This window comes from Anarhichas minor, unplaced genomic scaffold (assembly GCF_050575085.1).
Source record: "Anarhichas minor isolate MPS153535 unplaced genomic scaffold, ASM5057508v1 ptg000049l, whole genome shotgun sequence".
Classification (NCBI taxonomy): domain Eukaryota; kingdom Metazoa; phylum Chordata; class Actinopteri; order Perciformes; family Anarhichadidae; genus Anarhichas; species Anarhichas minor.
Genome location: NW_027466495.1, coordinates 903788 through 917005, shown reverse-complemented (window position 1 = coordinate 917005; position 13218 = coordinate 903788). Strand labels below are relative to the sequence as shown.

General features: G+C 41.7%; 2 protein-coding genes and 1 non-coding gene across 4 annotated transcripts; all 3 read left to right on the top strand.

Moving 5' to 3' along the window:
• Positions 1-1250: 1250 nt before the first annotated feature.
• coro1b (coronin, actin binding protein, 1B) lies at positions 1251-8051 on the top strand. Of its 2 annotated transcripts, XM_076112287.1 has the most exons (12): positions 1251-1528; positions 1647-1787; positions 2940-3145; positions 3372-3494; positions 3763-3892; positions 4517-4698; positions 4804-4923; positions 5092-5196; positions 5309-5454; positions 5883-5940; positions 6043-6381; positions 6465-8051. In XM_076112287.1, the coding sequence occupies exons 3-12, from the start codon at positions 2942-2944 to the stop codon at positions 6585-6587; spliced, it is 1530 nt and encodes a 509-aa protein (XP_075968402.1). In that variant the 5' UTR covers positions 1251-1528; positions 1647-1787; positions 2940-2941; the 3' UTR covers positions 6588-8051. The 2 variants fall into 2 exon arrangements, with proteins under 2 accessions (XP_075968402.1, XP_075968403.1); XM_076112288.1 differs by lacking the exons at positions 1251-1528; positions 1647-1787 and adding an exon at positions 1841-2460.
• A 1789-nt stretch (positions 8052-9840) lies between these two features.
• On the top strand, positions 9841-12411 carry LOC142971673 (uncharacterized). The gene is made up of 4 exons (XM_076112289.1): positions 9841-9998; positions 10424-10531; positions 10832-10972; positions 11283-12411. The coding sequence occupies exon 4, from the start codon at positions 11285-11287 to the stop codon at positions 11900-11902; it is 618 nt and encodes a 205-aa protein (XP_075968404.1). The 5' UTR covers positions 9841-9998; positions 10424-10531; positions 10832-10972; positions 11283-11284; the 3' UTR covers positions 11903-12411.
• Positions 12412-13090: 679 nt separating this feature from the next.
• On the top strand, positions 13091-13162 carry trnaa-cgc (transfer RNA alanine (anticodon CGC)). Its single transcript has one exon. It is a non-coding gene; the product is annotated as a tRNA-Ala (tRNA).
• Positions 13163-13218: the final 56 nt, after the last annotated feature.

Sequence of the window (13218 nt, the reverse complement as noted above, 5' to 3'; positions counted from 1 at the left end):
TCGTGAGTCGACCTAATTCTTGGTTGTGACAGCCAATTACATTTCCACCTGTAACCACAAATCAACCAGGAATTGTCCGCGGTGGCCAATCAGCGCCCGTATCGCAACCAAGAATTAACCAAGAATTAACCAAGAATTAACCAAGAATTAACCAAGAATGAATCAATCGACGTCTTCGAGCTCACGGAGATGTGCAGTGGATGAAAAGAATAAATAAAATAATAATGTAATGTAATAATGGACAGGACAAAATATATAAAATCAATATTACATCGTGATCATGACTGAATACAACTGATAGTAGTATAATATACACAAGCTGCCTTGAGTTATGTGTTACCAAATTATTTGCCCATTTAATCTTTAGAATTTCATTTTTTTAATCTAGATGTAACCTCGCTTCAGGAGACGTGCTGATGGAAGTCTCAACACTTGAGTCGCGCTCCCTGCCACCCGTGAGTCGAGCTAATTCTTGGTTGTGACAGCCAATCACCTTTCCACCTGTAACCACAAATCAACCAGGAATTGTCCGCGGTGGCCAATCAGCGCCCGTATCGCAACCAAGAATTAACCAAGAATTAACCAATCGACGTCTTCGAGTCCTGTATGTAATAGTATTAGCTTGAAAATGTACTTTTCATGTACAAGTAAAAGTGCTCATTCTGCACAACGGCCCATTTCAGTATAATATTGCATAATGCATCGATGTGTAAGTATCACTTTAATGTTGCAGCTGGTAAAGGTAGAGCTTCTTTCTTTTTTTTACTATACTGCCAGGAAGCTGGTGAATTTCACCACCAGTTTTATTTTAACCGTATAATAATACATGATAAAATAATTGTTGATTATATGTTGTATTATTGTTAAGAATCTTTAAAGTAACTAAAGATATCAAATAAATTAAGTGGGGTAAAAAGTACAATATTTGCCTCTGAGATGCAGTGGACTAGAAGTATAAAGTAGCATAAAATGGAAAAAACCCAGGTAAAGTACAAGTACCTCAAAATTGTACTTATTTAAGAGCTCTATAGAAAGCAGTGTTTCAGTGTATGTGTCTGGGGCTTTTATTGTGAAGGATACAACGGAAGGAGGGGAAGAGGAAAAAGGTTATTGTGGAGTGTGTGAAAAGAGAATAAAGTGGTTGCCATCTTGGTGCAGACTACGGAGCCCCGTGTTATTATTTTATTACTATTATAAAGTATAGGCGCAACATAACCCTCGGCTACATTGGTATGTAGTGTTTTCTGCATATGCGTACACATCCGGTCTGGCAGACAGGAGCCCGGATGTAGACGGACGGTCTCCCTCTTGACTCCCCTGCGTAGTCTTTGATATATCCTGCCATTAGCGGAAGTGTCTGGGATTCTGCTCCGCTCTTCAATTTGGTCGTTTGCAAAAGGGGGAGACGGGGCGAACACGGACGCCGTGTGCATTTAGCCAGTCTGCGCTACTTCTTCCGACTCCATTCGGCGTCGCCGTGCGTCGTTTAATGTTTAGATCTACATCAGCACGGGGCATGCGCTGTCAGGTCAGGCTCGTACTACATCCGACTTGCGTAATTACTGACAAACTAACATGAGAATAGCTGCATTTTTGGTGATAGCACGGATGCGCATTTATTTCTAATGGACGTGTTTTGTTTATAGGTCTGCGCAATCAACGTGAACGCCTGCCCGGAAACAGTAGAGGATTAAGTTACTGCTGCTGGCGGAGGATTATTTTTATTGGCCTCGTCACGCCCGAGTCTTTAGTGATCCGTTGTCCAATTAGGAGAAGTCGAAAGCCAGGTATGCTATTGTGCTCGATCATAACAACCTTGTCGTTTCCTTAAAATTCCTCAGTCTGGTACTAACTATGCGTTGCTGCGCACGCATACCGTTACGCGCCGCAAAAGCCATATTTGCTCGCATTGTGTGCAGGCAACAATAGAAACCAATATAAATGGTGTAAAATACTATGTGGATATCTTGTAACTATATAGAAGGGAATTAAAACCACCGTTATACAATAGGAGAATAGTATTTAATGGCCGTACACGGATGGAGGTGTACTACTATACACAGCTGCATGGCTGTGGCGCTGTTTTATCCTCACAAGCAACTGGGGGGGATGGAAACGACAATCTGCATACATGCTAAAATACAATTTGCTTTGACAACTGTGAAGCGTTGGGTAGATTGCATAGAGTTGCTAGCTCTGACTGTCCCCCCGCCCCCCTCCCTCACTGTGCCACGGCATGTTTTGGTTTCAGGCGGATCATGCCCTTTTGTCCACTGAAGCTTTTCAGGACAGACTCTGTCTGAAAGAATTTGGCCTGCTGTTTTGATAACGTAAAGGTGTTGGGGATGTGTTGAATGAGCTGTGAAATAACTGAATGTACAATGGTTTTTAATTAGCTGTCAGAAAGCCACATCGGAGGTCATTTGTGCCGCTTTCTAGGAATGGAAAAAGACTAAAGAAGTAATTTATCGTGTGTGTGTGTGTGTGTGTGCGTGTGTGTGTTGGTGTGTTTTATTTCCATGTCAGACATTTTGCCCACCTCACATGGAAAACACAGCTAATTATTAAACTCCAAAAGTATAACGAGACATCGTCCAGTTACACATTAACAAAAAAGAAAAACATCAGTTTTGATATTATGAGCACTGCAGTATACTTTGAACAAATTCAGAATAGCAGAAGTCAGAAAAGAAATGCTTCAAGCCATAAGTTTATAATTTGTTTGTTTGTTGTTTTCTTGTTTCTTTATGTGAACAGTCAACTCAGTCTTTCAAGCATGATCCATGTTTTTTTAACAAAAATGTTTTGTTTTTTTATCTTTAAACGGTATTGTTTAGTTCCCAGTGAAACAGATTCAGAATATATAGCCGTCCATACCATTAAGGTGGAACATTGAAGCAATGTGCAGCAGTGCCTGTAACTGTAAATCGTCTCCACAGACATGTCTTTCCGGCGCGGTGTGGTCCGGCAGAGCAAGTTCCGCCACGTCTTCGCCCAGGCGTGGAAAGCTGAGCACTGCATCGACGACGTCCGAGTGTCCCGCGTGACGTGGGACACCGGCCTCTGCGCGGTCAACCCCAAATTCATCGCCGTCATCATCGAAGCCGGCGGAGGAGGCTCCTTCCTCGTTGTGCCGATCAGCAAGGTGCACGCCCCCTCTCTGTTTCATATCGGCATCAAATAGACAAGAGGATCAATATCTTATTTTTAAAGCTTCTATCATGTTTCCTATCTTCCACTCTGCTACTAAAAGCAATGTGTCAGCAAGTCTTTCGACGCTTCGCTCCATGTCCGGCTAATGCACACGCAGCACTTTTACAGTTCCCAGACCAATAGGGAACAACTTAACTTTTTTTTGTTTTCTCCCACAGAGCGGCAGAGTCGACCAGGCGTGTCCCACGGTGTGCGGCCATGCAGCACCGGTGCTGGACATCCAGTGGTCTCCTCATGACGACAACATCATTGCAAGTGCCTCAGAGGACTGCACAGTAAAGGTAGGTTAACGCTTGTATTCCCTCTTTCTTGCCAATAGTTATATAAGAAGATTGATATATGTTAGCTACGATACGGTAAGAGAGCAGAAATTAGGAATAAAGAGTTTCAACCTAACATTCCTCATTGCTTTTGCCTGAAGAGCGTTTCCGTCAAAGTCACCAAGAAGCTATTGTATGTCAATGCGTTGCTTAAAAATCACAGTAGCTGTCGTGCACCTGAATGGATCACATTCACATACAAATGTCTGCTGTGCCCGGCGGTTTGAAGGTGTGGCAGATCCCAGACGGGGGCCTGACGAGCCCAATGACTGAGGCCATTGTGAACCTGGAGGGACACAGTAAAAGAGTGGGAATCCTGGCTTGGCACCCAACCGCTTTCAATATCCTCTTGACTGCAGGTAACCTCACTCATCACAGTCTTTCCTTCTCACTTCCCTTGTCAACAAATACTGACAATAACTGTGACAAACGTGGCTGTTATGTGCTAACACGTCATGTGTTACGCTTAGTGGGAACACGACAGAAAATTGCAGGTGAACATTTCATATCCAGGAATTCACATTCACTATTGCTGTAACAATTTGGTCACAATTTAGCACATTGACCATATATAGGCCAGTCGTATATTCTGATTGGTGCTCAGAAGTACATGATATCATCCTTCTCCAACTGAGCTCTGTCAAACCAGTGACCAAGACATCTTCACAATAACCAAAACCGGTCACACGTCGGCAGAATTTGTGGCGAAAATATGTTTTCACGACCTTTTTTTTAAAAATAACTAACTCATCCTTCCAGTGAAATAATCATTTTTTGTGTGTCCCACTCCGTCTGTAAAGGTTTAGCCTTCTGTCTCCTCTGACATCAATCACACCGCATTACAAACCTACATTAGCTTCCTGTTGTTTTGAGCACGGTACTAACTTGCATTTCGATTCCCTGTCCTACTCTTGGTATACAAAGCTCTTCATGGCATTGCTCCTTACGTTCACGTTCCTGCATTTGTGTCTTCCTCTCTCCAGGCTGCGATAATGTGATTTGTGTGTGGAACGTGGGCACGGGGGAGCTTGTGTACCAGCTGAACGACACCCACCCAGACCTCATTTACAGCGTCTGCTGGAACAAGGACGGCAGTGCCGTCTGTACCGTCTGCAAGGACAAGGCTCTGCGTGTCATCGACCCGCGACGGGGCACCGTCCTCAAGGTGATGCCACATTTCTTGCCATACAAAAGAGGTTATGCCACACTGTGCCGTGCATGTGGATGCTGCGGCTTTCCTATTTGCAATGTCCTGTTCTTGTTCTCCCAGGTGAAGGAGAAGGTCCATGACGGCACCAGGCCAATGAGAGCCGTGTTCCTCTCCGACGGGAAGATCCTCACCACAGGCTTTAGCCGCATGAGTGAGAGACAGCTGGCGTTGTGGGATACGGTCAGTCTTGCGTCCATATTGAATGATTCTTCAGGGCACAATTTGTTCAATGCCAACTTTCAGAGTCAGTGTGGGAAGTAGTGCACAATTTATTTAGTGAGATTGTATGCATGCAATCACAAGTTGTGTTATAAAATAAATGTTTTGTGCTTTCTTTTTTTATTACAGAAGGATCTCTCTGAGCCAATGGCAGTACAGGAGATGGACACAAGTAACGGGGTCCTTCTACCCTTTTATGACCCTGACACAAACATGGTGTACCTGTGTGGAAAGGTAGGAAGCTAAGGATTGTGTTGAGCGCACACAGAGTTACACAAATGTTAAAAATTCGTATCGATTCATTTTTGTCTCAGTGGTCTTAATTAGATTCTCTGCTGGCTTTCAGGGGGACTGCACCATCCGGTACTTTGAGGTGACAGACGAATCCCCGTATGTGCACTTCCTCAGCTTGTACAGCAGCAAGGAGCCGCAGAGAGGAGCAGGCTTCCTGAGTAAAAGAGGCGTCGATGTCAACAAGTGTGAAATTGCCAGGTAAATATGTTTGGTCATGTTTTCCTTGATATTCTTTTAATCACTTTAAAAATATTTTTAAATGGCTGGCGATGAATTATATATTTTTCCTGAGACAACAATACAAAACAAGAATAAATTGACCCATAAAGTATTGCCTGTGTAGCCAAAACCTCATGTAGTTTAGTCCTCTATTATTATTATTACAACTAATACAAATAAATAAATAAGCCACATTTATCCTTTATAGGACGTTACTGAGCCTTTATTTAAAGTGAAACTATGCGTTGCATTTCCTGTATATGTATAAGATTGAGGCTTAGTGCCACAGTTAGCATCAATAAGTAATGAAGCATTTAGATGCATGTGTTTTTTTTTTCATGGGCTTTGTAAACCATAAAGAAAGCCTTATGCTTTAATGAGATTACTCATTTCCTGGTCTTCTGTAGGTTCTACAAACTGCATGAAAGGAAAGTGGAACCCATTTCTATGACTGTACCACGAAAGGTAAGCCATGCGTGTTTTTATTTTAAAAAAAAGGAAGTGAAAGCATTTGGTTATCCATAAATGTATAATAAACACTTTTCTGTCTCCGTCTCTCCTCCCCAGTCAGATCTGTTTCAGGTAGACCTTTACCCGGACACAGCCGGCTCAGAGCCGGCTCTCCTGGCCGACGAATGGATCGCCGGACAGGATGCACCGCCCCTGTTGGTCTCTCTGGGCGGCGGCTACTCGGCTCCTCCGTCCAAGCACAGAGACACCCTCAGAAGCAAACCCAAGCTGGTCTCGCAGGACTCTGGGACCGGGACCGCCCCGCCTTCAACAGGCAACGCAGCAGCCCCCACATCCACACCTTGCTCTGCCGCCAAGGAGGCGGAGGAAGAGGTGCCACAGCCGCGAGTAGCCACAAGGGAGACGGATGGAAATACCGAAAGGCCGAAGAGAGAGGCGAGTTGAGACGTATTGACCGTACCGACAATTTAAGTGCTCCAAGTTTGTTGTCTGACTTGTTCCTTCTCTCCTTCTTGCAGGACGAATTGTTGAACGAGTTGTTGGCAGAAATGAAGGCCCTGCGAGCCGTCGTCCTCGCCCAGAGCCAGAGAATAGAGCTACTGGAGAGGCAGCTGGCTCGAATCGAGGACGGGGATGTGTGAGCGAGGCGGAGGACCACTACATTCGGAGGGCACACTCACTAAATCCACAGACCGTAGCCTTACTAGAATCAACAGTACCTTAAGCTGTGCGAGTGGAAGAATGTAGTGCAGGGGTAGCGACTAACTCTGGATCACGGTGGCTCACAAACAGGTCAAATATTGCGACGAAAAGGAGACCGCTGATCATTTCTGTGATTGTTTTGCAGACTGTGGTTGAGAACCGGGGTTATCATCTACGTAGAGTGAATTCTGACAGTGAGATAATATTTAGTTTTGTTTTTTTCATATGAAGGAGTATTGTAGCAGCTATTCGGTGGTACATATAGTGCAGCTTTGAGCTTTGCAAAATCCCCACACTAATATTGAAGGGCTTTGAAGGTGTTACAGTTCCACAAATGCCTCACGTTAATGCACGAAGTAGTGATTCAAAGCGTTGTTTTTGAAGTTAATGAAGGTCGACATACTATAGCAAGGCAAATGAGTACCTCCAACATGATTTTCTTCCCCTAAAGCACTCACAAATATAACCATTAGGGCTATTTAATCAAGTAGTTAAAGCTGCTAAACTGTGATGTCATATCAGGCCACTCCCCCAACTGTTACTCGTTGTGTGACTTATGCTTTGTTTTACTGCTTCATTGTAGGACGCCATGTGTAAGGTGAACCGTAGGAAACTATGATGGTACACACATCCTGACCGTGAGAGTTATGTGACTGATAGCTGATGAGAGTGTAGCTGAATATGTGTGTATTTTAATTCTGTGTTGTCTTTGCGGTCAATGAAAAGGTAGCGCTTGTGATTTCTTTTTTTTCTTCTTCTTTTTTTTGTACCTCATGTTATCAGGAGCGACCTGCGGCTTTACGAAGGTTTCTGTAATGTCAAAAGGCATCGTATTTGTCCACTTAATCATTAAAAATACGCAGAAATACTTGCCTCTTTGCGCCCCCTAAAGAACCAGGATTTCGAGTTTAGTCGTCGGTTGTCCTCGAGCTGTAATAAGCTAAAATGAGAGGTTCAGTGGACTCGGCCCAAGTTGTGCTGTATACAAATGTAACCTGATGCATATGACAGTGCAGTCTCACACTAGCTTTATTCAGAACAGCAGATCATAGAAGAGGAAGTTACTGTGAAATGGGAAGCATTTTTTACAGTTTGCAATTGCATTTGTATTGGTTTTAAAGGATGGAAAGATCTTTTTTAATTTAATTATTATTTTTGTGTTTTTGCCATTTACATTTAGAGGCATTCTTCTGTTACATCCCCGTCAGTCAATGGTCGTGTAACAATGGTACATTCCACATGGAGCTTATCCCTTTATTACTTACTTTATATTTCTTTATGCACTGACCTCACAACACTAACTGTAAAACTAGTAGCAGATTAAATGAGACTACATTGTGAAAACTTAACAAACATGCATTCCTCCTTTGTATTAAAAGAAATGTTGTGATCATGATCACATATTTGTGGTGTTTGTGATAATTATTGGTCGACTTATGTTTGGATAGTCTGCATGTTGAGTGTGTTAGCTGTGTGTTAAATAGACATATGGACACACACGCAAAACACATTGCCTCCATACAGGATGTAACACCCTGAAGATTTCTCACATTTTATATTGGCTTTTTTTCGCCATTGTCTGAATTCAGCATATTTAAGTATTCTTAAAGGGACTGTTTAACATTCTGAACATTAATATACAGCAGACAACTATCTGCTATCTGAAGATATCGAGGAGTAATGCCCGCCTGCGCAGAGCAGGAAGTCTCCCCCTCTGTGTGTTATCCGAGCTTATCCGAGCTTTGTTGACATAGCCAGGTGGGCAGCACGTGCTTTTAGCGCGTGTGAGCATGCGCCACCGCTCAAGCTCTTATATGGGGGTTACAGCAGAAAACTATGTCCAAACACTTGATGCCACTCATGTCTGTACAGTACATATGTAGCTACGGCTAGCTAGCGTAGGTTAGCATAAAGCAGGGGGGAAACGGCTAGCTCGGCTCTGTAAAAATGACAATTTCCTGTTTTATTGTGGTTATGTGTTGGACTATATCAGGCAAGCTGTTTCTCTCTAATTCCAGTCCGTCATCTAAAGTAAACGGAGTATCTAGCCAAGAAGGACAAAAGAAGGCCACGTGCGCAATACATTATATAACTAACAATCATTTTATTAAAATAGTTCGAGAGAAATCCAAAAACCTGTCGAGTGTGACCTGAAGATTTCAGCTGCTAAAGGTTCAATCAACTGGAGCACATTTTTATTTCAGATTAACATGGATTTTGTTGTAGCCTATTAACTGTATGAACTCCAATAAACATTTTGTGAACACATGAATTAGAATCAGATTACATTTTCCTTGTAGAAGTATAGAACTCTATAACCATGTTTGGCATCAAAAGACACAAGAACGGAAATATACCCACACCGCCATTAAATAAAGCAGAGAAATAAGACTGTCGTGATTTTTTTCATCTCATAATTCAAAACAAATAAATAAAACATTTGATAACACTTTAATACTGTTATTTTTAACACCGATCTCTCACTGAGTATATGGTGTAAAATGACTGTACTGATTTGATGTGACTGCCTTTGTTGGGTGTCGGTGTTGTGGCTGCCTGGCCTCCAGAGAGAAAACAGGATGTGGTCTTCTTGTTTCACTTTACGAAGCTGTGCTCTTCGTGTTCTTAGTTTAAATCGGTAGTGTAGATTAAAAACCTTTATATTTTTTTGTGTAAATCAAAAAGACTTATCTGGATCATGGTTTAGTTTTTGGGTTGTCTTGGGCTCACATAACACGTTTAGACTCCAGTTTTCCAGTGTAAGATCAAAAATACTTAAATTCTACTTTAAAAAGTAAGTCAAATTTGAATGGTACGATTTTTTAACAAAGCATGGCATCATGTTGACCTCAGCTGCCCTTTGTGTAGTTGGGCTGTAATCGACAACCCACCAATAGTTGAAATGTGTAACAGGAAATAAACCTACTGTATCATGTATTTCCTGTGACTTCTAGTCAGTGAAGAGGAAATGTTTTAAAATGCACTTGATATTTGCTGCATAATGTAATCTGCAGCTGTGCTGCAAACCGAAAGTCAACTTTGCAGGGAGAAAATAACAAAAGTCTTCCTCTTTTCATAAATAATTGCACATTTTCTTATGCTCTCTGTGCTTGATTTTTTCTTTAATCTGTGTCCTCACCCCCTCCAGCCTCCTCCTACCTTAAAGGGCTGCAGCAAACTTTCTTCACCACATTTCATGCATCAGCCCCTCTCTCGTTTTTATTATCTCCTCCACACACACACACACGCTGTCGCACAGTTCAAAATTAGAAAGGAAGACACCAGTCAGTCTCTTAGCAGCGTTCCCGTTCGTCAAACACCTCAAACTTTATCTTCTCATCACAACTTGGGTAAGTTCTTTACAGTTTATTTATAACCTTTAAAAAAATATTTTGAACATTATCTGAACTCATTTTTGCTGCACACATTTTGTATATTCTTAATTAATCATGATGTGATCTCTTCTCTATTTAATTACAGCTTTATATATTAATATTTGTTGAGTTCAGATTAAATATTTAACTGAATGTGCTTTATCTTTTAAATGGTTACAGTATTTCAGGCAGTAATTTACCACAAATTATCCTCGTGCATTTCAGCTGTAAATCCATGTTAAGTAGCCTACATTTACTTATTTCACATTCGTATTTAAATGTTTTCTTTCAACATGATGTTGCAACTCTGCCTGATCTCTAGGAGTCGAATTAACCGAGACTAAAAAAAAGTTTCCACCCATGACAGGCTGACTGATGCTGTTCAAATATCCTTTTGACAGGAAACCAGCAACGCTGCGAGCGGTCTGCTCGCTTCCTGCCACCCCAGCACAGCCAGTTCACAGTCACATAAGATAAAGGCAATACAGACTTCCTGTCACATCTCCAATGTACGTTTCTATATTGCAATTATGAGCCTTTGGTGACGTGTTAGCCAGCCCAAATGATAACTCCGTGGTTGTAATTGTGTCTGGATTAGATGTCAGTATTGAAAAAAAAAAATGTTACGTTCACATTGAACAGCTTCTGCAGCTTTTTAAAGTAGTATTATTGGCATTTCTTTGGTCAGTTAAACCACAAATGCCACAACAATTGAAGTGAATGGGTAATGTTGTATGTGAAGCCATCTGATGGTTTAGCTGGAAGCACCATGCACCACTATTAAGTCTTCTAATTTTCTTTTTTTCTAGATCCTTAATATAAATCAACCAATGGATCTCCTTCTGATGAGAACTTCACAATTGCTTTAAAGTACAAGGAGTTTGACTTCTAAATTCTGCCTGTAGCTGTGACTCCAAGCCAGAGGGATTTTTCTACTCCACTCTAAGGAGGTAAAGTACATTTCTAAATCTAATCTGTGTCAGTTTTGTCTACAGCTTGAATGAGATGACTTCTGGTGCTCTTGGAAAGGATTTAGCCGTGGATTGAGACCGAGTTGAAACAGTCCACATAATGTTCAGCATCCGTGTCAACCTGTTTCATATTTCCTCCGGTGACATTTTGTTAGCTTCATGGAAAAATGTGAAATTCTGACTATTTGTTCAAGAGACAGGGCCACTGAGTACAAACATATTCAAAGAAATGAATAAATCCCAATGTGTGGCCATTGTAACACCCTCTCTCTCTCTCTCTTCACTTCAGGCATGACTAACTCTGAGGACATCACATATGTATCGTCCACTCCGACCGTGCTGATCCTCTTATTCTGTCTACTAGGTCTGATTGTGTTGCTGTTCTTCTTGTACATGCGGTTGAACAGGGAGGCCAATGGAGAATACACCGTGCGGCGCATGGTGTATAAGGAAGGAGGGGTCAGGGACCGGGTGAGAGGTGCAGCGTTAGCTCTGGAGACACGTCTCGGAGTCCAGCTGTGGCCTCAAAGTGATGCTGATGAGGATGGAGAGGAGATGCAGGAAGTCCAAGATGAGGAGGGACAGGTGGAGGAGGGTGGTAGCCAGGGGAGTGATAGCGAGGGAGACGACCAGGAGGAGGAGGAGGAGGAGGAGCAGTCTGTTGGGGCAAAGGGAGGAGGAGGTGACAACTCAAGTGTGGAGTGCTCGGAGGCAGATGAGCAAGACAGACTAATGGATCAGGCGGAGGATGAGGGAGAGGTGGGGGAGAAGGTGGGAGATGGGGAAGGTACAGGTCAAGTAAGAGGGGGTGCTGGATTGTCGATAGATCTAAAGCAGTTCTCTGGAAGTGCCATCTGGTCTGGGGAACAGGGAGGTATGGCCTTAGACAGTGATGTGACTGCACTGTGAGAACAGAATAAATACAAAAAAGTTAAATTACAAGGGAGGCTTCAGAAGTAATATCATACTGAGGCCAAGTCTCCCTAATTAGATGTTGAAATATATTCTCTGTAAATTTGATTTCCTAACATGAAGGTGTAAATGCTGTTGCACACTTCCAAAACAAAAAATGAACTCTTTGTGTCATTAAGCAGTCTAAAATACTGGAATCACCCTATAAACCGCTCACCGCTGAAGACATTGTCCTCACTGGTAGCTACCGGGCTTGTCTTTATTTCACTTCCTGTTGAGGCATCAGGATAAAAATGTGATGGGTGGATGAAGCTGTTATAAATATGCAGGAGAACAAATGGATTGCATTTTGAATGTGTGTGTGAAATTTGACCTATAAAACGGTTCAAATCAAACTTTGTATCATTTCTATTGCATGCTGTTTATTGTGGACTCGTGTGTTTTTATAACTTTGAATGTTTATTTCTAATTTACATGCAAATTAAAAACAGAAAAACAAAAATGGATTTGACTGTGTTTGTATTGTTGTTGATATCATTTGTAGAGCTGAAACATTAGTAAATTGATTGATTGATTGAGCGATCCACAGAAGATTTTAATCATTTTTTAGGCAAAAAATGTACTAAATTTAGATGGTCCCAGCTTCTCAAATGTGGATTGATGGTATAGTGATAAACTAAGAAGGCAGAATATCAACAGTAAATTCTTTGGTTGCGGCGGGACTCATATTAATGTAGGTGGGAGTCAAACTTTCCATCAAGTGACATTTCATATTGCATGAGAGTTACATTGTGGCCTAATGTGAAGTAAACATAGATCAGAATGTTGAATGTACTGCAAAACTATAAGATTAAGCTCTGTATATCTCTTCTTTGTTGAAGGATAGAATGATGATACCATGAAATGAAAATGCAATAATGTTACTTTAAACTCAAAACCATTGTCATACATGTACATTATTTGACTTACTTCCCTGTACAAACGTATTTTAACGCACTTCATGGTCGTTTTTGTTAGCAAAATATTCTACTTTTCATTTTGAGTCGTTGTACACCAACAAAATCCATAAATTGGTCTTTTCTTTACCTATGTACTATCCTGTTACTACTATTTTACCGATTATACGACTGCATTGAATACGTTAATAGATCAAAACAGCAATTGTCTTCAATGAAAGCGATCAATGGGGATGTAGCTCAGTGGTAGAGCGCGTGCTTCGCATGTATGAGGTCCCGGGTTCAATCCCCGGCATCTCCATACTTTTACGACTTTCTCCAGGTTAACTATACTTTACAACATATCATAAGACAATA

Bases quoted from the DNA above. Each gene is read 5' to 3' on its own strand.
- LOC142971673 (XM_076112289.1), top strand. From the start codon at position 11,285: ATGACTAACTCTGAGGACATCACATATGTATCGTCCACTCCGACCGTG.
- coro1b (XM_076112287.1), top strand. From the start codon at position 2,942: ATGTCTTTCCGGCGCGGTGTGGTCCGGCAGAGCAAGTTCCGCCACGTC. The intron at 3,146-3,371 runs GTGCACGCCCCC...TTTCTCCCACAG, and splicing joins TCGTTGTGCCGATCAGCAAG to AGCGGCAGAGTCGACCAGGC. The intron at 3,893-4,516 runs GTAACCTCACTC...TCCTCTCTCCAG, and splicing joins CAATATCCTCTTGACTGCAG to GCTGCGATAATGTGATTTGT.